The sequence below is a fragment of the Acomys minous genome (genome assembly GCF_964271855.1).
Source record: "Acomys minous genome assembly, chromosome: 20".
Taxonomy (NCBI): domain Eukaryota; kingdom Metazoa; phylum Chordata; class Mammalia; order Rodentia; family Muridae; genus Acomys; species Acomys minous.
Window position 1 is genome coordinate 15438750 of NC_140502.1, and position 24630 is coordinate 15463379.

General features: G+C 45.2%; 2 protein-coding genes and 1 long non-coding RNA gene across 10 annotated transcripts in view; 1 reads left to right on the plus strand and 2 right to left on the minus strand.

Moving 5' to 3' along the window:
* Window positions 1-18817, minus strand: part of PLA2G4C (phospholipase A2 group IVC) — a 43063-nt gene extending 24246 nt beyond the window's left edge. For 2 of the 5 annotated variants that reach the window (XM_084770118.1, XM_084770119.1), the window contains exons 1-4: window positions 17363-17507; window positions 9026-9188; window positions 5125-5236; window positions 4771-4907 (exon numbers count right to left, since the gene is read on the minus strand). In XM_084770118.1, coding sequence (XP_084626244.1) covers window positions 4771-4907; window positions 5125-5236; window positions 9026-9188; window positions 17363-17384 — 434 coding nt within the window. In that variant the 5' untranslated portion in view covers window positions 17385-17507. Of the gene's footprint in view, window positions 1-4770; window positions 4908-5124; window positions 5237-9025; window positions 9189-10158; window positions 10332-17362; window positions 17508-18629 lie in introns of those variants that run through there. The other 3 variants (XM_084770120.1, XM_084770117.1, XM_084770121.1) reach the window with 3 other exon arrangements.
* Window positions 18818-18977: 160 nt separating this feature from the next.
* On the plus strand, window positions 18978-24627 carry LOC311590847. 2 transcript variants are annotated; one of them, XR_014776981.1, is made up of 4 exons: window positions 18978-19098; window positions 19710-19749; window positions 20307-20397; window positions 23977-24627. It is a non-coding gene; the product is annotated as an uncharacterized lncRNA (long non-coding RNA). The 2 variants fall into 2 exon arrangements; XR_014776982.1 differs by lacking the exon at window positions 19710-19749 and having other exon boundaries at window positions 18998-19098.
* Window positions 21222-24630, minus strand: part of LIG1 (DNA ligase 1) — a 38638-nt gene continuing 35229 nt past the window's right edge. For all 3 annotated transcript variants that reach the window (XM_084770111.1, XM_084770113.1, XM_084770112.1), the window contains exons 25-28: window positions 23699-23752; window positions 22961-23104; window positions 21554-21646; window positions 21222-21456 (exon numbers count right to left, since the gene is read on the minus strand). In XM_084770111.1, coding sequence (XP_084626237.1) covers window positions 21376-21456; window positions 21554-21646; window positions 22961-23104; window positions 23699-23752 — 372 coding nt within the window. In that variant the 3' untranslated portion in view covers window positions 21222-21375. The remainder of the gene's footprint in view (window positions 21457-21553; window positions 21647-22960; window positions 23105-23698; window positions 23753-24630) is intronic.

Sequence of the window (24630 nt, forward strand, 5' to 3'; positions counted from 1 at the left end):
TTAAATTTCAACACTGCAACTCCATTCCGTTCCAGGGAACTGAAACACATGAGGAATAAGCTTGGTACTGACAGCTGCTTTTCACCTGCACAGTCTCATTAGCATCAAAACGGGAATATGCTGTAGGCATAAAGTATGTAGCAGGGCCGGCAGGATGGCACGAGATGGTTTGTAGGTAAAGGCATTTGCTGCCTTGCCTCACCACCTGAGTTTAATCAACGAGATCCCTCATGGTATAAAGAGAGCATGCACAGTTCTTGGATGACCACACGTGGTGTGTGATACACATATGCACATGTATTTTTAATAAATAATATGTATCAGCTTTCAAAACCTGGTCTCACAAAAGGAATGTCAAATATCTGATTTATATATTATATTAATGACTTATATATTATATTATGAAACTCTCCTATGTCAGACACCTGGAGCAAGGAAGAGTTGTTTCTCTTTGGGGTATAGCAACTGGTAGGTCACCTATACCCCAGAAGATGATCACATACCCATGGACACATGGCAGTACTAATTAGACTGAGTTATAATTTTTAAAAAGGGGATATAAAGGTGGGAGGAAACTTGTTGGGGGGCTCTGGGAGGAGTGGGGTACATATATGATTACATACACCATATAAACATACATAATTTTCAAATGACTAAAACACTATTATTAAAAAAGAAAATGCAGGCCAGGTGTGGTGGCACATACCTTTAATCCAGCACTCAGGAGGCAGAGGCAGGCAGGTCTTTGTGAGCTCAAGGCCAGCCTGATCTACAAAGCCCAGGACAGCCAGGGTTCTGTTACACAAAGAAACCACATCTCAAAGAAACCAAAAGAAAAAAGAAAAAGAAAGGGAAAGAGAGAAAATGCGCAACTGCGATGTCACTACATGCTTTTACTTTTCCAGTGGGGCTTTTAGAAAATAGGAAGGGACAGCTGTGACTCAAGTTATATTTCTGTTAGACAGCTCCATCTGGATGTTTTCCCTGTCACAGAAACCCTGAAAGAGTAGAACTTTAATCCTCCTAACAGCCCAGGAGACAGAATCACATAGATGTGACAGCTGGGCTTACACCAGCCCTAAAGGACTCACTGTAGGAATTGTGCCCGTGCTATTAGGCTGCAAGGCCTGCCTCCTATTCCCCTAGAGGCAGCAACATCATGCTTAAGCTTCAAGAAAGTCTGAAAAAAATGAAAGAAAGAAAAAAAGAAAGAATGGCTATAATTTCTATTATAACAGCGCCCCCTGGAGTTGGGACACAGAAGTATGGCTCAAGCCCAGGCAACACAGGGTTAGTAGACATGGACTGTGTGTGAGCGTGTGCATGTGTACACGTGTGCGTGTGTGTGCATGTGCATGTGCATTTGTGCATGTGTGTGGTGTGTTCATGTGCATACATGGGTGAAAAGGAGTACACATGCCATATGTGTGCATGCATGTGGGAGCCAGAAGGCAGAATTAGTTGTCATTCCTCAGAAACCTTACAGTTTGTTTTTTGAGACATGGTCTCTCACTAGCCTCGAGCTCACCGATTATCAGACTAGGCTAAGTGACTAGCAAGCTCCAGGGAATCCACCTGTCTCTATCTCTCCAGATCACAAGCAGGTGCCACAATGCTCAGCTTTTAAAATATATCTATATCTATATAGATATAGATACCAGTCTCTGGTCTTATGCTTACACTTTAGCGACTGAGTTCTCTTGCCAGCCCTTGTGATATAAATCTTGATTGCCAGCTTGACATGATTAGAATCACCCAGGAGGCACATCTCTGGGCGTGCCTGTAAGTGCATTTCAAAGAGCTGGAAACCACTTTCCAGTGGTTCTAAACCTTCATAATGCTGCAGCCCTTTAACACAGTTTGTCATGTCGTGGTGACTCACCACCACCACCCCAGCCATAAAACTGCTTTCTTTGCTACTTCATAACTATAATTTTGTTTCTTGTTAGAACATCGTGATGGGTGGATCTGGGCCCAGGGGGCTCTGCTCAAATTAGTGCACCAACCAAGGATAATACAAGCAGGAAACATTGAACCCCTACTCTGATCTAGCCAATGGACAGGGCATTCTCCACAGTTGTGTGGAGAGCGGGGACAGACTCTGACATGAACTCTGGCGGCACTCAGAGAAAGAATAAGTAGGCTACCAAGATGGGACTTGATAGGCTATGACCACATAGTGGGGGAAGAGGTCCCCCTCGGTCATAGACCTAGGGGAAGGGATTAGGGTGAAAGCAGGAGGGAGGGAGGGAGAAACGGGAGGACACAAGTAATGGGATAACAATTGAGATGTAATCTGAATAAATTATTTTTTTTAAAAAGGCTAAAAAAAAGAAAAAAATTTTTTTCTGTTATGAATTGTAATGTAAATATTTTTGAAGACAGAGGTTTGCCAAAGGAGTGGCAAGCTATGGGTTGTGAACCACTGGCCTAGAATGTGGGAGGTGCCAATCCTTGGACTGAATAAAAAGGACGAAATGAGCCGATGACCAGAATTCATCATGCTATGCTTCTTTCTTCTTAGCCTGGTTTCCATTTTTAATTCCATGCATGCATTTATCTGTGTGTGGGTATGTGCACATGAGTACAGGAGCCTGCAGAGACTAGAGAGGGTCAGATCCTCTGAAGAAAGCTTCAAGTGGTTGTGGAACCAACTGACATGGGTGCTAGGGACTGAACGCAGGTCCTCTGGAAGTGAGCTAAGTGCTCTCTCTGCAGTCCCCCCTCTCTCTGCTTCTACAATGAAGATACAATGTGACCAGTTGCCTCAAACTGAGCCACATAAACTTGAATTCACTTGGATTGAGTATTTGCCTCAACAATGAGGAAAACAGCTAACACGACAGTATATTTCTCAAGGAGCTGCCTCACCATTAAGTGCTACATTCCTGCCACCTGTTACCTCCACTCACCGTTTGTTTTCCACATTCTCCACATCAATAGCTCAAAGAGTGTGTAGCTTTACGTGTTACTGAAAAGGCGCCAAGGCTGACTAACAACGCAGACACTGTCCTGAGCTCAGAATCAGGCTATCAGGTATGAGTGCTTCCGAACCCTTCGGAATAAGAAAGTCCTAGATTTAACACAACAGTCTCTCCTAAAGGCTAAAAGATCATAAAGGGCTATATTCCACCCACCTAAAGTATAAGCACTGCCCTTGAACTTGGAAAATGCTAGAAATGAGACAGCAGGAGATGAAAGGTAGAAGGGGATGAATGTGATAGAGAGGTTGATATGATCAAGAAATAATGTATATTATTATACATAGTTCTACTGATGTATAAGATGTCATTGATAAATTATTAATAAATAATAACATACATTATATCAGATATATAAATATATGTTTATTTGGCTCAATTTGAGGGAATATGATCCATCATGGTAGGGAAGGCATGGCAGGATAAACATGAGGCAGCTGGTCAGATTGCAGATAAATTATAATATATTTCTTATTTATTTATATGTAATATGCTTAACCTTATATGTTGCATATATTAAATATATCGCATGTAACTATATAAATATATAATATATCTTATGGAAACACAACAAAGCTCCTTCTGTTGTACAAATGATATACTACTTAAAAAAGAACTTTAGGCCTGGGGAAATGGCTGAGTATATAAGAATGCTTCCTAGGCAAGCATGGAGACCTCAGTTTGAATCCCCAATACTCATGTAAAAAAATTGACATGGACAAACATGCTTGAACCTATGGCTGGAGAGCAGACAGGCGGATCCAAACGCCAGCCTAGCCAAGATAATGAGCTTTAGGCTCAGTTAGAGGCCATGTCTCACAGCAATAGGGCAGAGGCCAACAGAGGAAGAGACTTGATGTCTGCCTTGCTCTGGCCCTACATGCCTCCTCCCCGCCCCTCCCCCCGCCCCCCCCCACCCCGTCCCCGCCGCAGCCCCATCCCCACCCCGAGTATACACAGCCCACACAGCCCACATCCCTCAGAGGCAGAGATAAGTCTCTGGCTAAGTCTGTGAGGGTGTTTACAGAGACATTTAAGCGAGATGAGAAGATAAAACACCCTGAATGTGATCCCAGCGTTCCCTAGGCTGGGCCCAGACTGAATGCGAAGACGCTTAGCTGAGCACCAGCACACCTCCCTCTGCTTCCCAGGCAATGCTCTCAAGTTGAGACCCAAAGCACACCTTTCCTTCTTTAGGTTGCCTTTGTCCGTGTACTTTGTTACACCAAGAAAAGTGAAAATACCGCTGATGAGTACACAACAAGTCCATATGCCGAAATGTCACAACATACAGCATAAAATAACTAATTATCATCTGCCCACTTAAGAAAAGGAAAATGACCACAGTTGTGTGGAGAGCGGAGACTGACTCTGACATGAACTCTGGCGCCCCATATTTGACCACGTCCCCCTTGGTGGGGAGGCCTGGTGGCACTCAGAGAAAGAATAGGCAGGCTGCCGAGATGAGACCTGATAGGCTGTGACCGTATGGTGGGGGAGGAGGTCCCCTTCTGTCACAGACCTAGGGGAGGGGAATAAGGTGAAAGAGGGAGGGAGGGAGGAACGGGAGGATACAAGTAAGGGGATAACAATGAGATGTAACCTGAATAAATTAATAAAAATAAAATAAAATAAAATGACAAATAAGTCAACTCAAAGGAAAAAAAAAGAAAAAGAAAAAATAGCAAAGGAAAAGGAAAGACAGCATGCACTTGGTACCTGGAGGAAGAAGCTCTCATTTTGATAGTAGAAAACATGGTGCTCCCTCCCATCCAAACACAACACTTACCAAGTGGACCCAGAGACGCCTGCGAGGTACGTGATGGCATCCAACAGGCCAAGTTCTTTCAACTCACTTAGCACCCCAAGACAAGCGATGTGGGCCCGCAGCCCCCCACCAGAGCCTAGGACAGCAATAACCGGTGCCTGGGTGTTGGAGAAAGGACAATTAAAGCCAGTGGACAGTGTAAGGAACAAGAGGGTATCTAAGGTCCTGCTTGGGTAGGGTGAAATCTGTCCCCAGCAAGGTACATCTGTACCTATTCACCCCACTCAACCCCAGCTCATCCTGGAAGAGTTGAGCTGCAGAGCCTAGGGACAGCAAGGACAATCTCACCAGTATGGCCTAGTCCCTTGCACTCACCTGGTCGGCCTGAATGTTCAGCTTTTGCAGAGCCTCCAACACCTTAGGGCTACGTTTATGCACCGCTGCCTTTTCTTCTTCCTCCAGTCCAGTGGCAAAATAAGCCCCCGAGCTTCCCAGGACAAAGGGAAAAACAGGAAACTTCAGGAGTTTTACAGTGAAAAAAGAAAACCCAGAAGTATACCCAGAGTGATGTCCTCCAAAGAGCTATCTACCAGTTGCAGGTAGCTTAGGAGCACATGTGGTCAAGGGCTCTGGAAATCTCAAAATGCAACTATCTTTCTTATTCATTTTCAGATTTAGGATGGAGAATGTGTCATGGAATTAAAATTATACATTTTTAAAAAAATAAAAAAATAAAAAATAAAATAAAATAAATAAATAAATAAAAAAGATGTATATCAGATATTTTAAAAACATACGCTGCAGAGCAGCCGAGGGCCAGCCAAGATGGCTCTGCCCACCAGTCTAATGACCTGAACCACAGAGTAAAGGGAGAGAGCTGACTTCCCCAACTTTTCCTCCGACCTACACGTGTGCTGTGACACATGTGTGCAAGCATGTGTGTATGCACACACTCACACACACACATACAAATAAACAAACAGAAAAAATAAATAAACGTAATTTTTTCAAAGAGAGCTGGAGACACAACTCAGCAATTAAGAATGCTTGCTGCTAATAGCCAGAAAATGGAAGCAAGCTAGATGTCCCTCAACCAAAAGAAAAAAGAAAAAAAATGGATAAAGAAAATGTGGTACATTTACACAACGAGGTATTAGTCAGCTGTTTTTTGTTGTTTTTTTTTTTAATGACATCATGAAATTTGCAGGCAAATAGATGTAACTATAAAAAAAAACATACTGAATGGAGGTAAGTCAGGCTTAGAGAGACAAACACGGTGTGTACTCACTTACAAATGGATATTAGCTGTTAAGGATAATCATGCGACGGTCCACAGACCCAGAGAAGCTAACTAACAATGAGGGCTCTAGCGGGGACCCGTGGATCTCCCTGGGAAGGAGATATAAAGTAGACTTTGCAGTGGACTGGAGGCAGGTAAGGATAGAAACAGAAGGGACAAAAGGAGAGAATATATGGAGAAAATACTGGAATGGAGGGGCATTTTTTGGGAGGCTGGCAATTTGGAAACCTAGTGCAGTGAAAATTTCCTGGAATCTGTGAGGGTAACACTAGTGAAGACCCCTAGTAACGAGGGATTAAAAAGCCTAAACCTGCCACCTCCTGTAACCAGGTAAAACTTCCAGTGGTGGGACTGGGACACCAAGCCAACCACAAAAACTTTCAACCTACAACCTGTCCTACCAACAAGCCCAAGCTGCAAGAGGGAGATGGTGCCTGGCACTGCCTGGATAGCCAGGAACCGGAAGTGGGATAGCTCAGAGACCTATAATAGAACTAAACATGGCTGGTCAAAAAGGAAAAAAAAAGGCAATGAAATGACTCATAATGATATGATTGGTGCCTAGCCTAATTGTCACCAGGGAGGCTTTCATCCAGCAACTGACGGGAGCAGATGCAAAGACCCACAGGCAAACATCAGGCAGAGCGTAGGAGGCAGAGGGCTCGAGGACACCAGAAGACTACAGCCCACAGAACCAACTAAGCAGGGCTCATGGGGGCTCACAGAGACTGACTAGCTATTGAACAAGACAGTGGAGCACCTGCTCCCACAGAACAGCCACTTAGTGGTACCTGCAAAGAATTTAAAGTGGCCAAGAGGATGTGTGGGTCTGTGCAGATACCAGAATGTCTTCGATAAAGAAACCAGAGCAGCTGGAGATTTGGGCACCTGAAAGAGGGCTAGTGCTAGTCAGGGATGAATTTTCCATCGATACTGAAGAGTGGCTGCACTTTACACTTGTAATGGCATGGTAAGAAACAGTTCAGTGGTTCTCAGAAATGTTGGGCAAAAGCTGGGCATGGTGTCTAATGCCTGTAATGCCAGCACTTAGAAAACTGAGATAAGAGGGTCTTGATCAAACATCACCATGATATCTTATCTCAAAAAGCCAAAAGAGAGATGCGGATATGATTTATTCAGTAAAATGTGCGCTGGGCAAGCAAGAAGATTTGATCCCAATCTCTAGTGTCTGTGTAACACAGCCAGGCACAGCAGTGTATACCTATAACCCAGCTCTGCAGAGGTGAGAATAAGAAAAACCCAGGGACTCTCTGGCCAGCCAGTCCAGCCAAATACATGAGCTGTAGTTTCAGCATGAGACCCTGTCACAAAAAATAAGGTGGAGAGCAACTATGAAGACATTTGATATCAAGCTCTGACCTGCACAGAGAGAGAGAGAGAGAGAGAGAGAGAGAGAGAGAGAGAGAGAGAGCGCAAACAAATAAAGAGAATTACTGTATGACCCAGAAATTTCACTCCTAGGTATATAATTCAAAGCAGGTGTTTAAACAAAGCCTTGTACATTAAACTGCATATGCTGTACATAAAAGCTAACAGGATGTGGAACAAGGGGAACAAACAGTCCTCCACTGCTGATGGGAGGGCAAACCTGTCCAACCACTTTGGAAATCAATCTGGCAGTTTCCCAGAATACCAGGAATAGTTTTATTTCAAGATCCAGCTACACCAGTCTTGGGCATATACCTAAAAAATGCTCCACCATACCACAAGGACACTTGCCCAACTAGGTTCATAGCAGCTTTATTCATAATAGCCAGAAACTGGAAACAACCTAGGTGTCCCTCAACCAAAGAATGGATAAAGAAAATGTGGTGCGTTTATTTACACAATGGAATACTACTCTGCTATTTAAAACAAAGAGATCATTGCAATTTTCAGGCAAGTGGATAAAACTAGAAAATAGCATCCTGAGTGAGGTAACTCAAGCTCAGAAAGACACGCCTGGTATGTATTCACTTATAAGAGGATATAAGCCATAAAGTACAGGATAACCACGAGACCCAAAGAAGCTAAGTAACAAGAAGAGTCGAAGGGAGGATGCTTGAATCTTACTCAAAAGGGAAAGTAAAATAGACATCTGAAGTAGATGGAGGAGGGGGAACTGGATGGGAGAGGGAGTAGGAAGGGAAATTGAGGTAGGATCAGGTGTAGGCAGTGTGACGGTGAGGATTGGGAGAACAGAAATGGGGGGGGGCATTTCTGGGACAGGGGAGGGTCCCCGGAGTATATGGGGGTGACCCTAGCTAAGACTTCTAGCATCGGGGGATATGGAGCCTGAAGTTGCCACCTCCTGTAGTGAGGTGGGACCCCCAGTGGAAGGAGCAGGGCACCAACCCTCCCATAAAACCTTCAACTCAAAACCTGTCTTGCCTACAAGAGGTATAGGAATAAATATGGAACGGAGATTGAGGGAATGGCAAGCCAGGGACTGGCCTAACTTGGGACCCACCCCGATGGAAGAGAGCCAACTCCTGTCAGGACTAATGATACCGCTATGCTTGCAGACAGGAATCTAGCGTAACGATCTTCTGAGAGGCCTCCTCCAGCAGCTCAGTGGGTGATGGCACTCGCCTCCAAGCCTGATGACCTGAGTTTGATTCTGGGGCTCACATGGTAGAAGAAAACTATTCCTATCAGTTGTCTTTTGACTTCCATATATATGCCGTGACACATGCACACCCTTTCACACACACACACACACACACACACACACACACACACACACACAATAAGCGAGTGTAATAAAAAAATATATATTAAAAGTTAACTCCAGGGGCTGGAGAGATGGCTCAGTGGTTAAGAGCACTGCCTGCTCTTAACGCGGGTTCAATTCCCAGCACCCACATGGCAGCTCACAACTGTCTGTAACTCTAAGATCTGACACCACCCTCACACCAATGCACATAAATTAAAATTTAAATATTTTTTTTAAAGTTAATTCCATCTGTGACTCACCACTTATGTGTATTGGATGGTTGTGATTTGGGAGACTCTTCAGGGTTCATCTTCCCGGCTTCTGCCATTACTTTCAATGTCGCTTTTTTCCTGTGGCAGTCCCGTCCCGCCTCGAGGTGGGTCGATGGAGTTCTGAGGTCAATAATGGTTCTACCTGTGGTTTCTGTAGGAATGAACCTAGGTGAATATTCCTTAGGGCAGATTAGTGCACCAGTCCAGCCTTTGTTTTGCAGTGATCATCTGATAAATGTCTTAACATCATGGATTGAATTCAAATAGCCATTTAAAAAAAAAAAACTGAGGTGGGACCCAGAAAAGAGGTATAGTAATTGGGTCCTTGTGGCAAGTTTATTGAAAGCCGATTGGAAGATTCTCTATCTTTGAACCAGATGTTTTTTCTGTCTCTTTAGCCCATTGGCTGTTCAGCCCAAAGGACAGTCGTTATAATATGACTGCTGGCAAGATGTGTCTAAGCTGGAGTACAGAGGCATACGGTGAACACACTACCTTCCTGAAGGCTAGTCCACATTGCTTCTCCCGCCCCCTACCAGACTCCCTGGTGGGCACTTGGCAAGAGGTTCGGTGTAACTACACCCCAACCAGTACACAACAGTGAGGTTTTAGGGCTAGCCATCCCTCCTGGCCTGTCCTTGCCCTGCCCCAATCTAGAAGTTCCTCACTTCTGAAAGGCCCTGTAGAAGTTGCTAGAAATGGGCTAAGAGGCCCTGACGCCTGGACCCCTTCAGTTTCCCTATACATGTGCTTCCATCAAACACTCTTCACTCCTGTGGGAGGAACTATTTGAAAACAGACAATTTTCACCAGACAAAATGAGTTCTGGGGAAGGAAACCACCAGCTGAGAGCAGCTATTGTCGGTGCCCCATCAGCAGTAATATAATCCACAAGCCCCACGCTAAAGTTGCTTTTAGTTTCATCGTCCTGGGGTTGTTTTTCTTCTAGGTAGCAACTGCTCCATCCCCGTACCATCTGAGTTTCTCTAGGAATTTAGCTGGTAGCTGTTGTCCTGAGCAAGAACCCACCTGCCTCGCTGTCAGGGCGTCAGATCACAGACAGCTTCAAGGACACCAACACTTATAAGAGGAAAACATGGCAAGAAAATGTTGGTACTTACAGACCCTGTAGATACCCAGCAGGCCTCCAGCACAGAAAAAAAAAAAAAGATAGATGGAAAAGAGTGGCACCCAGCAATATATTCTAGGTCTGCTTCAAGTTGGCAGGCAAATGCCTGCTGGATGGTATATTTAAAGGAAGCCCAGCCTGCAGGGTGGGGAGGGGAAGTGTGCTTTCTAGTTTTTATCTGTGTTGCAAGCTGGCACCCTTTGGGCGTGGTAACGAATTAACTAGAAACTGTATCAAAAGGGATACCAAAACTAGAAATCTTGTCCCTGGGATTAAAGTCCAGTTTACATTAAAAATAAGAAGCATAAACACTCACATCAGAGCTATGTTTTTTTTTTTAAACTGGAGGTTTTATACTCAATTGTCTCAAAGGGCACACATAGTGTTCCCCAATTCAATTTCTATGTCTGATTTCTCTAAAAACATTATTGGATATGTATTCATGTTTTCTTAAAGGTTTTAATCCGCGCCCCCCCCCAGGTTTTCCAGGATAATAAAAACTTATACTTACGGTGGAAATACAATGTTATCTATATTATACTTGCCATGCAGAACTGAGATCATACTTTCTATTAATAAGTGTTGTTGAGACATGACAAGGGAAACTGCACCCGTGAAATCCCAATGCAATGGCTGCCTAAACAAGACCTGCACAATGAAGACTCTAGTTGACGTGAAAATGTGGGTGGGAGAAACCTCATATGGCCCCACCCCTAGGTTAGCTATACGCAGTGAATGGCTATTGAAAAAGGGAGAGTCAGTCTCCCTTCTATTTGTTTTGTTGGTGGTGGTGGTGGTTCTTTTTGTTTCTTGAGACAGGGTTCTCTGTGTAGTCTTGGGTGCCTTGGAACTCTACTCCGCAAACCAGACCAGGCTGGCCTCGAACTTAGAGATCTGCTGACTCTGTCTCCCAAGTGCTGGGATTCAAGGCATGCACCACCACCTCCGAGCCAATCTCCTATTCTTAAAAATCTACAGTGTCTCTCCCTTCAGGAAACTTGTTTCAGTTTTTCTCATGTTGTTCCAGAATTAACATGTGCAAGTAGTAAGTGCATACCACTATATACCTGCATATCCACTAATATACACACATATATACTATATATATATACATATTACATATATACACTATATGTGCACACTATATACATACACATGTGTTCACTACATATACATTATACATATATACACTATATATACACATATACATACTACACACATGCATACATTAATATTGTAAAAGTGATTAACCTAGTCCTCGTCCTAGAAGCTTCTAGCCTCAATACAATCTAAATTAGACCTAGAATGCTTTCAGCCTCTTGATACTCACTACTGAATAAGCCCATCCTTACTTGTTCTTACTGAGCGCTGGGCTGGCTAGTTTAACTCAGCTGTTCTGCCTGAAACTCCTCTCCTAATCTGAGTGATTCAAACTGGCTTCTCTCAGCTACTGACTGAGGTGCTCAGCTTGGCCTCGGCAACACGTTCTAATCTTCCAGCTGCTCATTCTCTGGCTCGCTCTTGTCTTTGCCTGTGTCTAGCTTGTTCCCTCTCTTCACCTTCTGAAAACTGCCTCCTCTCCCTCTCATTCTCTGTGCTGCTCCCGTAAGTAGCCTTTATCTGTATTCTTTCTGCTTCCTCTTACAGACTAATTTTACCTTCATTGTTTAGAATAAAAGGCATGTACCACCATGCCTGGACCTAAACTTTCCTTTACCTGAAACTTCCTCTGTACAAGGAAACTTCCTCTATATGTTCAGTGGTCTGCTTGCCTCTGTCTACTGGGATTAAGGGTGTGTGCCACCACCAAATTCCAGCTGGATCACACAGACCTAGAAGGTCTTTGGATATGACCTCTTGCCAGAGCAGCCATGTTCTGAATTTAAATTCCTTTAAAAATATATACAATACCCATTATTTACATATATATATACCATATACACATGTATACATATACAATATGTATTATGCATATAAAGATATATACTGTATCTGACCATATAGTGATATGTCGATATATACTCACAAAACACATACACTAAATATTTACATATATACATATATATGTATACATATATAATCACATATGTATATATTGTGTCTGGTAGTGTGACAGTTCACAGCTAACAACTGTCTTTCTGTAGTGGGACAATGTTACCTAACTTGGCTTTGTGGGGTACATACAATGACCCTTAGTTTGCTAGCAGAGACCCTGATTTGCAGTCCCTGGAAGTTCCTATGGTCGATAGTCTCATGGCAGGTGATTTCAGACTGCCATCATGGGGAATGTGGAATTAGGAGAAGACAAAGAAGAGGAGAGAGACCAGCAGGAGCAGATAAGGGAGCAGGGGAGGGGAGGGAAAGGGCAAAGGAGCAGGGGAGGGGAGGGAAAGGGAAGAGAGCAACAAAAAAATTTTTATAGAAATATCACAATGAAGCACAGTGTTTTGAAATGCCAATTTTAAAAACTAATTTTTAAGAAGATAAACAGCCCCTGAGAGTCAATGTGAACAGGCAGGCCTCAGAGCAGCACCTATGATAACAGAGAGAGAGAGAGAGAGAGAGAGAGAGAGAGAGAGAGAGAGAGAGAGAGAGAGAGAGATGGGGGCAATGAGGGGGAAACATGAATAAAATATATTAGAGATTTTAAAGTCCTTTTATCCGTAAGCAATGGAAAGTAGTGAGTTTGGGTTAGGAAATATGGAGGTGTGTATAATTTTAGATGATTCTACAGCAATCCAAAATAGACTGTGAGAAAATCTGGTATCTGGTCATCAACTGATTTGGCACAGTCACAAAATCTGAATAAGCCTGACAGCTACCAGTTACTCTTAGCTTTGCACCATCCACCATGAAAAGGAAGGGGAAAAAAAGATCAAAGGAAACTCAGAAAAGCCATTAATAGTTTCAAGCAAGCATTCCTCAAATGATTAACCAGAGTTGCTGGCCAGGAGAGGCTCAGAACCCCTCAGGGAAAGGTGCAGAGGGGTGTTACCATGGCCAAGATCTGGAAACTGAAACCAGCTCAGCACACTGACCTCCAAAGCCAGCACTCTGTGCAGCCCATTGCATGCAAGTAACAACACAAGTGGCGTGGTTTGGGTTCTCCTGAGCTCAGTCTCATTAGCACTGATATTCTGTTTTCTCCAGCCAACTCAAGGCATCATCGATAATGAGATTCCCACCCGTGTAACAACCATGAAATCCTCCAACAACTACCCTGATGCCAATCCTAAAAAGCATATCTCTAAGCACATCTAATGTATTAACTCAGCGTATTCTCGTGACCCTTTGTGGTTACTTTTGTAACCACCTAATGTGGCTCTCTTCCGTTTTTACAGAGGAAGGACCAAAGACACAAAAAGAGGAATTAACTTATCAGTATAGCACACTGCCACATACTCCACACACTCAACACTGTATATCAGTCATCCAACTGAAAATCCATACTCCTGTCTACTCCAGGCACGATATCAACTTATATTTAAGAAAAGCAGGGTTAACCTACAAGTAGAACATTATGAAAGGCAGATTTGGGCCCAGTGGTCCCGCTCAAACTAAGGCACCAGCCAAGGACAATACAGGCGGTAAACTTTAAACCCCTACCCAGATCTAGCCAATGGTCAGAACAGTCTCCACAGTTGAGTGGAGAGTGGGGTCTGACTTTCTCACGTACTCTGGTGCCTCACATTTGACCACATCCCCTGGAGGGGGAGACCTGCTGGCACTCAGAGGAAGGACAGCAGGTTAGTAAGAAGAAACTTGATACCCTATGAGCATATACAGGGGGAGGAGGTCCCCCTCAGTCACAGTCATAGGGGAGGAGAATAAGGGGAAAATGGGAGGGAGGGAGGAATGGGAGGATACAAAGGATGGGATAACCATTGAGATGTAACAAGAATAAATTAATAAAAAAATTTTTAAAAAGAAAGAAAGAAAAAGAAAACCAGGGTTTAGACCTCAAGACTCACCCTAAGCCTCCACAGGCAAGCAGCAAAGCCATGTTTCACTTTCGTAAAGAGTTTCTGCTCACCTATACTAGCGAACATAGGGTGGAAGCAGCACAGCACCCCTGCAGTTGCAGCCACCGGATCTTTAACAAAGATGCCAAAAATACACACTAGAGAAAAAGCCTCTTCAACAAATGGTACTAGAATAATAAGTATCCGCATGCAAAAGGATGAAGCTGGATCTCTATCTCTCACCTTTTTACAAAGTTCTGTTCCAAATGGATCAGGCATCTTTGTTTAAAAAAAAAAAAAGGCAGAGCGGGGGGGGGGGGGGGAGGCGACAGAGAAGAGACAGGACTCCACCTCGACAGGCTGAGACTGCCTTATTGGAACAGTGAGGGACCCCAGCCTTTCCTCAGGATAAAGGTTGATGGCCTTTACAGGAGCTAGGGGACATGTTGTTGAAGCCTACTCTTTGACATAGCTGCCTCCATTTCTGTACTCAGCTTATAAGGTGAAATGAAGTTCAAAATTTTTAAACTTTTCAACTCTGCTGTCAGAGGGGCAAGTTAACCTACACTAGATGACGCAGTGATGTACTTAGTTATCTATACACTTTGCTACCCTCCGGTTGTACTTTTGTTATCTGCACACCTGGTTATTTTCTTTTATTTTTCAGGGTTTTTTTTAATAATTTATTCAGATTGCATCCCTACTGTTACCCCTCACTGGTATCTTCCCATTCCCCTTCCTCCCTCCCTCCTTCACCCTATTCCCCTCTCCTAGATCTGTGACAGAAGGGGACCTCCACCCCCACCATATGATGACAGCCTATTAGGTCTCATCAAGATAGCCTGCTTCCCCTTCCTCTGAATGCCACCAGGCCTCCCCACCAAGAGGAAGTGGTCAAATAGGGGACAGCAGAGTTCATGTCAGAGGCAGTCCCCGCTCTTCCACACAATGAGAGAACTAGCTGCTCATTGGCTACATCTGAATAAGGGGTCTAGGTTTACTGCAAGAACTGTCCTTGGTTGGTACAGTAGTTTGTGCAGGCCCCCGCTGGGTCCAGATCCACGAGCCTTGATGGTCTTCTTGTAGGGTTCCTGGACCCTCTGGGTCCTTCTGTCTCCCCATTCTTCCATACCACTCTGACCTGGAGTCCAGTAGTGAGTCCCAGCATTGTCCCAATCCCCCACTGAATAAAGACCCTCAGAGGATATCCATGTTGGGCTAAAACCTACTTTTAAGTGAATATATACCATGTGTGTCTTTCTGGGTCTTGATTATCTCATTCAAGATGATCATTTCTAGTTCCATCCATTTGCCTGCGAATTTCAAGATTTCTTTGTTTTTGATAGCTGACTACTACTCCATAGTGTAAATGTATCACAGTTTCTTTATCCATTCTTCTACTGAGGGACATCTAGGTTGTTTCCAGATTCTGACTATTATTAATATGTTTTGGAGCATCTTTCGGAAAGATCAATTCTCAACTTCATACGGGGGGAAAAAAAGAATAACTAAAACAATCCTGTACAATAAAAGATCCTCTGGAGGAATCTCCATCCCTGATCTCAAGCTGTACTACAGAGCAACAGTAATTAAAATAGCATGGTACTGGCATAGAAATATAGGCTGGTTGATAAATGGAATCAAATCAAAGACCCAGAAATAAATCCACATACCTATAGACACTTGATTTTTGACAGTGGAAAAAGAATAGCATCTTCAACAAGTGGTGCTGGTCTAACTGGATGGCTACATGTAGAAAAATGCAAGTAGATCCATATTTATCACCATGCACAAAACTCAAGTCCAAGTGGATTAAAGACCTCAACATAAAACCAGACACACTAACTCTGTTAGAAGAAAAAGTGGGGAAGAGCCTGGAACTCATTGTCACAGGAGACAACTTCCTGAACAGAACATCAACAGCCCAGGCTCTAAGGTCAGCAGTTAATAAGTGGGACCTCATGAAACTGAGAAGCTTCTGTAAGGCAGGAGACACTGTCAAGAGAACAAAGCAACAGCCTACAGACTGGGAAAAGATCTTCACCAACCCTACATCTGACAAAGAGCTAATATCCAAAATATATAAAGAACTCAAGAAATTAAGTGCCATCAAACCAAATAACCCAATTAAGAAACGGTGCTCAGAATTAAACAGAGAATTCTCAACAGAGGAATATCGAATGGCTGAGAAACACTTAAAAGAAATGCTCAACATCCTTCATCATCAGAGAAATGCAAATCAAAACAACTCTGAGATTCCATCTTACTCCCATCAGAATGGCTAAGATCAAAAACTCAAGTGACAGCACATGCTGGCGAGGATGTGGAGAAAGGGGAACACTCCTTCATTGCTGGTCGGTGTGCAAACTTGTACAACAACTTTGGAAATCAATCTAGCACTTTCTCAGAAAATTGGGAATAGGACTACCTCAAAACTCAGTGTAAATTAGTGCACACACTATAGGAATAGGTGTGGAATTTCCCCAAAGAGGGAAAAAAAATACAGACCTACCCTAAGACCCTGCTACCACTCCTGGGAACTTTGCTGAAAGGCTCCACAGACACTTGCACTGTAGCACTAGTCGCAACAGCTAAGATGTGGAACCAACCTGGGTGTCCCTCAACAGAGGAATGGATACAGAAAATGTGATGTGTGCACAAAGAAATTTTATTCAGACATAAAGAATAATATGCCACTTGCAGGAAAATAGTTCAAACTGCAGGTTATGGCATGAAATCTCATGCCCAGACAGCTAAATATCACATTCGTGGTCCCTAAGTGTTACAGTGAGAGTAGAGTAGGAAGGATGAGAGGAACAAGGTATATTAGACATAAACGGTATGAAATCGATTTTATGGGTTTTCAGTAATTAATCTATACCAATAAAATAAAGGGATAGAAAGATGGCTCTGTGGGTAAAGGTGCTTGCTGCCAAGCCTAATGATCCAGGTTCATTCCCAGGGTCCCAAATGGTAGAAAGAACTAAGTTCCTCACCTTGTCCTCTGACGTCCCCATGTATGCTACGGCATACATATAAATAAATGAATACGGTGAAAAGAGTTTCTGCTCTCCGGGGATGGGGGAAACTAGCTTAGGGCAGAGCATTAAAGTATTGCATCCAAAGAATTCCTCTAAGAGCAATCCCAATTCAACCAGTGTTGACCTAGCGACAATGACCTCCCAAACCTTCCAAAAAAAACCCTAGAGAATGGCAGAATATAGTGGTTCATACCTGCCATCCCAGCACTAGGCATGTGAAGCAGAAGAACTAACAGACAAATGGGCCAGCCTCATGTCCGTAGGCATACACCGAAAGGCCTGTTAGCCAGGCCCTCTAGGGACCCCATTTTCATAACGTTCTGTTGATTCCTGAACCTGCCTGCATCTGGCCATCGATTCCTAACCGCTTTGCTTTTCCAAACCTAAGGGAGGTCAGCACTGTGTTCGTGGCTCTACTGTCTCTGCAGCTGTGTGTCCCCTTGCTGACACAGTCTGTTCCTCCGGTTTCACATCCCGGCTCTTCTTTCAGCTCCTGGATGCTAAGGTAAAGCTCCTCTGTCTTTAGACACCTTCTAACTCTGGTGGAAGGCAGGCTTAACCTCTGCTGTCCTTCAGCCCTCAGGCAGGGTCTTAACCTTGCTTGGGAGAAAACTGGCTATTAAAAAAATAAATAAATCACCACATACCCCTAACTTGCCAAAAACTGGGTGTTCCTGGCAGCAACTTGAGCTGCTGCTGCCTTGATTTGGTGGCCAAGATGACAGGGAACTTACAGGCATGGTGCTGGACAGCGTGCCCAGAACATGGCAAGCCATGATAAAGGGCAGTGAGGGACGAGCTCCAGATAAAAAATGGCACTTGGAAGCAGATTCTGCTCCCAGTGACTAGCTTTGCTACCCTTTAGCCTCTCAGGCAGCTAGCTGGCAAGCTTGCTTAGTTTTATTTGTGGGCTGGGAGGCCCATGAAGAAAATAAGATATCTTCAGCTAAGTACATACAGAGAGGCCAACTTCCATCATAGTCAATGAGCAGTTCTCAGACCAAATCTCCAATCACTGCTTGTTAGCTGAGGTTCGCGGCAAGCAACAGTAGCCTTATGAGGGTTACAGTTTTCTTTTACTGAGATGTAGAAAATAATTGTCCCAGAATAGCTTCATAGGAGGAGGGGTTGGCTGTCATGACATTTAAGGCTAAGTCTAGCTCATTTCACATCCACATGGAAAACTGTGGTTAAATTCACTCAGTTTGATCGTTTAAAAATGCCTTCCCAGCATAAGACACTCCCTAGCAGGCTTCGCAGCAGGCACGGTCATGTGACTGAAACCTGGTCATTCTGATTCACCTTAAATCTGGTGTGGCTTTCTAAACATTCATTCTCCAGCCTCCCATGATGCCCTCAGATATACGCCTAGAACTCTGCTCTATCTATGCTCTTCCCACCTAGACTGGACTATGACAACTTTTAAACCTCTCAGGAAGATTCACGCGCTCACTGCTCACCCAATTCCAGGCTTGTCTCTTCAGCGTTCAGATTCTAGCCATCAGTTGCAGACTTGATCGTGGCACATTCCATGTTTTCAGTGGCGCACAGGCGGGTCTTGTGGTTATACTTAGTGTAAATATGTAACCGGAAGCAGATAGCCCACACCAAATCCTGTCTTGCCCCTCCCCATCACCCAGACGGTGGGACCCAGAGCCTCAGAGTCTCCACCTATTAAATGTAGATCGTTGATAAACTGGTGGGGCTCGTTGGTGAGAGTATGAGAAGGAAATCACTGGCAAGGCAGGAAGGCACAAAGCCAGTTGGCTCAGGCTCAGGCTTGCACAACAGGATCCCATGAGGACGGACTGTGCTAGTCAGGGACCATGCTGACCACTGTGCCTCAGCTTATTTAACTCTTTACCAGTCCAGGCAGGATGTCAACTGCAGCCAACAGGAGGCTGAAGAGATGTCTGTTTTTATATGTAGGTAAGTGCTCCTATTGGTGTTCTTACATGGGTGTGTGAGTATATGTGTATGCTTACGTGTGCTCAAAACTAGTGTCAGGTGCCTTGCTCATTCACTCTCCACCTTATTTTTGAGGTAGGTCTGGTCTTTCACTTAATCTGGAGCCTGGCAATTCAGCTAGACTGGCCGGCCAGTGACCCCCAGGGATACTGTTTTTTTGGGGGGGCGTTGGTTTGTTGTTTTTTTGGTTTGGGGTGTGTGTGTGTGTGTGTGTGTGTGTGTGTGTGTGTGTGTGTGTGTGTGTGTTTTCTGGGGCAGACTGGGACAGGTCTTCATGCTTACTGACTGAGCCATCTCCCCAGCCCAGGACAACTTTCAAAGGGACTTTGTAAGGACTAGTTTCTATTCAAGGTAGGGTCACTTGGAAGACAGAATCTTGACAAAATGTTTCCTGTAGGCATCTATCGGGCATTTTCTTGATTGATAATTGATGTGAGCAAGGCCAGCTCACGATGGGCAGTGCTACCCTTGGGCTGGGGGCTCTGGGCGCAGTAAGAAACAGGCCAACTATCTCTGACTCCGTTGCCTTGGGACATTGGATCCCTTCCCCCTAACTGGGCTGCTTTGTCTAGCTACAACAGAAGATGTCCCCTACTGCAACCTACTGCCAAGGTGAGCTGACATTCATGGCAGGGCCCCTTTTCTGAGGAGAATGGGAGAACTGGAAGATGGGAGGAAGTGAGGGGAGAGGGAGAGACTGGAAAAGGAGGGACAGGAAGCTTCTATGAGGATGCAAAATTAATTAATTAATTAATTAATTAATTAATTAACTTGGCCAAGCAAGCCAGTTTTGCTTGTGGCCAGTTTTGCTGTGGCCTCTGCATCAGTTCCTGCCACTAGGGTCCAACCATGATGACTTCCCTCGGTGATAGTGATGTGGGCCTATAAGCGGAAATAACTCCTTTCCTTCTCAAGTTGCTCAGAAAACCTAACTGAGGCAGGCTTCACCGTGTCCCATAAGAACAGCTCTAGCTATGTAGACCTGGTTGTCTACCCTTCTCCTGGTCCATGCCTCCTCCAACTGGTGGCCAGAGAGCTGTTGCAGGTCCCTAGAAAGCTGCCAGGCCAGGGCCCAGTTATTTCTAGGCTTTCTAGAAGATTCTCAATCTCATCTTAGGTGCCCTTTCATCACATCTGCCAAAGTTCTGCAACATGTCTGTCTTTTCCAGCCTCAAGTGACCGTCATGAAATCACAGACTGGCTAGGGCTATGTGCACCCTGTGAAGACTGAAGCACATAAGAAGAGAAAAAGGACATGAAGTAAGAATGGCAGTGACTCCTAGTCTCTGGTCACATGCCAAAGGCAGCTAGCCCTCAGCTAGAACTGCTGAGCACCTGCCACACACCACACATTTATCTTCAGGGCATAGGCATGAGCAAAGCGGCCACAGTCACTTCAGAATCTCGTGGAACAATGACTGAAATGCTGCACTGAGGATTCTGAGGTAGTGTCTGGTGACAAGATGGCAGGTGGCACAAATGGGAAGTACACACCCAGGCACTGCACTGTCTCCCAAAAGCATGGGGACCTTGTTAGGAAGATCTCAGAATGACTGCCAGCAGGCCACTGGGTCGGAGTCCTAAGTGCTGATAGTCTTGGACAGGGCGCTTGGTGGCCCCTGGCAGTTTCTCTGTCCTCATCTAGATCTGGAAAAGAGCAGTGTCAACCTGCCAGAGTGCTGGGAGTTCAAAAAAGTTAAAACATGAACGCTCAGTCAGGTGATGGTGGCACATGCCTTTGCCTTTAATCCCAGCACTAGAGAGGGAGAGGCAGGCAGATCTTTGTGAGTTCGAGGCCAGCCTGGTCTACAAATTGAGCTCAAGGATAGCCAGGGCTGTCTCAGCAAAACAAAACAAAAAAGAAAGAAAGCTCTTGACTGCTGCTGCCCATGATTAGCATTGACCACATGTGGCTATTTAAAATAAAATGAACTGTTCTAGTTAAGTGGCAATGGCCATGTTCTGAGTGTTCCACAGCACAAGTGGCTGGAGGCTGCTAGACTGCAGGGAACAGGGCACTTGTCCAGCACTGGGCATAGTCATATGCTGTAGCTGCATGGGCTCACACAGCAACACCACAGAGCTCAGTAGACATGTGATAGTCATTTATTGAAGAAAATGAAGCATCCCAGCCCCCAGGACCCCACCCCCACGTCCCCATACACACCAGGCAACATCACCAGTCCAACAGTACCCAGGTTCCCTCAACCTCCGCCCCAGGCCCAGGAGACCAGGGGGTTAATAGTCTTCAAAGTCGGAATCCAAGTCTGAGCTTTGCTGGTTCTGAATCTGACTCTGCTTCCGGTACAAAGAGGCCACCTAGGAGAGGATGAGGGTGAGGATAAGCAGCCCCGCCCCCATGATACTCCTACCTCTACAGCTCCTACTCAGACCAACCCTGTACCCAGGGCCTCACCTGGTCACTGGTGGTGGCCTGTTCTGGCTGCTTGTCTTCGCGGACACAAACGAAGCGAGGGAAACGAAGGGAGATCCCTTTCTCTTTGTCCACCTGTGGGAGAGGACAGTGGGAAGGGTGGGGCTCTTCTGAGCTCCAACTGCAATAAGCTGACAAGTGATTTCCTATCTAGTCTCTTGCTCTTTCTTGACTTGGGCCTTAGCTCAATGGGGCTGAGCAAATGGGCTATAAGAGTTAAAGAAGGTGTCAGCATGTTTGAAATCTTGATACCAGATATACCCTAACACTCAGGAAATACCAGTTGCTTTAGTTATTTGTGCTGTTAGCATCCTGATAATGAGTGCTGAAAAGCAGCTGGGGCTCCAATGCCAGCTAGCAGCTCTCAGGAGCCAAGCAGCAGCTATGAGCCAGTTACTTCAGCTCTTTGGGACGCTCTCTCTTTCTCACCTATGAGCACAGGTGAACAGAACGGTATTTCTGTGAGGCTTAAATGGTTAATATGCCAGTTACTAACCTACACCTGTGACATAGTAAGTATAGGACAAAATCCAGCTCCTTGCACTTGGTACTGGGAGCCCTGGCTCTCTACTGAATGCTAAGTATGGAAAAAATTTTTCTTAAATGAGATAAACCAAGCTTGGTAGAAGCCAACTATAACCAGATGCTCAGGAAAATGAGGCAGGAGAATTTCAAGTTCAAGGCCTGTGTGAGTTAATGGCAACTTGTCTCAACATAAAAGATGCACGCGCACACACGAAAAGGAGGGGTACAGCAGAGCACAACATCCCAGTGAGGGGCATGGCTCAGCAGTAAAGCACCTGCCTAGAATCCACCAATGAGGTGCTAAGGGCATGGCTCACTGGCAGAGCACCCGCCTAGGCTCCCCCGGTGAGCCATGTAGCAGCCAAACAACTTTCTTAAGCACCAAGAAAACTCTTAGAAACAAAAACCCAGAAGGTCCGCTTTTCAAGACACAAGTCTGCTTCTACTCAGAAATTACACAACAGCCAAGCTTCAGGACATGAAGAAAGGTCAAAGAAGGACCACTGAATTTGAGTTGCACTATCTCCTCTGTGTTGCCTACTGGGCTGCATCACTGATCTGTAAAACTTGGTAGCATAACAACTAATTCTGGATGAAGTAGCAATGTCAGTCATGAAGGGAACACTGTGGAAACATGCTGAGCTTTCCCGTAACTCTGGGTTCTCAACTTAATTTGGAGACAAAGGTGAGATGCTACCAAAGGGAACAATGACACGGTCTTCTAACATGGTATCTGAGAATGGTATCTGACACCCAAATATGGAAAAAGGTTTTGTAATCAATTCATAGGAACAGCACACCCCAGGACCCTCCTCATCAACTCTGCCTACGCTCCTAGAGTCCTTCCCAGGCCCCAGCACTCACCAGTCCCCGTGCAGCAGGGTAGATAGGGGACAGGGAGAGATCAGCACACTTCACCTCCCACACAACACTTGGGTCCAGCCAGTGGTCCGGGGCCACTGCCCCATCAATCCTCACATAGGGGCGTGGGCTGGGCAATACCAGGGCCTGTAGTGAGCAGAGGGAAAGGAGATTAAACCTCAAAGCTGGGGCCAAAGCTTAGAGGAAGGGAGATTAGGGATGGAGAAAGGGAAGAGTGTCCTTAAGGAAAGGAGCATTCCTTAAAGTCAAAAAGGTAGACAATGGCTATCAAAGAGAAGTAGAGAAGGGAAAAAGGGAGACACATCGGGACTGAGAGGGATGTGAAAGATACAGAGAGACAGAAGCCAAGAGACAGAGAGACAGACACAACACATGAGGGGAGGGGAAGTGAGTGGGGGAGGCACAAACCTGGGGAACTGCAGAACTTTCTAAGAATGGGGGAGTCGGATCTGAAGATACCAAGAACACAGGACAGAGATTCTTACCCCAAAATGCCTGAGACCATTAAGATTGTCCTCTAGAGGCTCATGGCATTTCCCAAGGACAACTCCAAGAACCCAGTGGCCACACATGTGCTGTGCTAGGACATGCCGTCCCTTGGACAGCATCACCGGGAAGTAGATGGCACAGCTGGGCCTTAAACATGGCTGTTCTGGGATCCCATGCAGCCAGACCCCACAGTGAGTGTGGTGAGAGGCGCGGGGCGGTTGAGGGGCCCACCTGCAGACTCTGGTGCTGTTCCTCTAGCTCCTCATCGCTGAATCCAGTTCCCAGCTGTAGGAGAACACGGCAGATTAGAAGCTCATCTGGCCAGCTAGTCCAGCACCTAAGCCTGTTCCTGCCACCTGAGATGAGGTCGGGTGATGCTAGTAAGCACTCGGCCAAAGCTCACCAAAGGAAACAATTCCCTGCCCTAAAAGGCTGTGCTTGTCACACACTGCCCTTTGCTTTTGACAAATAAAATCCACTGTCCTCTATTTTGTCTCTCCAATGTCTAGGCAAGATGTCTACCACTGGGCCACAACCCCAACCTCTCTCTGGAAGTCTGGGCAGGCGCTCTACCACTGAGCCACTGCCCCAGCCCTTCACTAGGATATTCTAGGTAAGTGTTCTACTACTGAGCCATGGCCCCAGCCTCTCACTGGAAGATTCCAGACAGCAGCTGCACTGCTGAGCTACATTCCCAGCTTCATACCCAGGATGGCACCGGACTTATGACTCTCCTAACCCCCAAGTTGCTGGGATCACAAGCTTGTACCACAGCTTACCACTCAAACTCTTAACATTACCAAGGAAATGCTAAAAAAGAAGTAGTCATAGTCTGTGCTGGCAGCTATCTTTAAACTGCTTATATAAGTTTCTAACAAGACTGGTCCTACCTATATTAATAGTCTTATTATTTTTTACCTTCTGCCCTAATAATAGTGCTTTTAAAACCCCATTCTACGTAAATATTGTAAAATGGTAACAGACCAGTGCCCAAAAATAGCACAAATTACAAGCCACTTGATCAACGGGTAAACATGTGAAGTGTCACTCGTTTATTCAGAGCTGGTTGAACCTGCACATGCCCGATGACACGCACATCCCAGAGTGCAACTACATCCCCCCCGCCCCCGATCCTGTGACCAGTCCCCAGTTCCCAGTCCCCA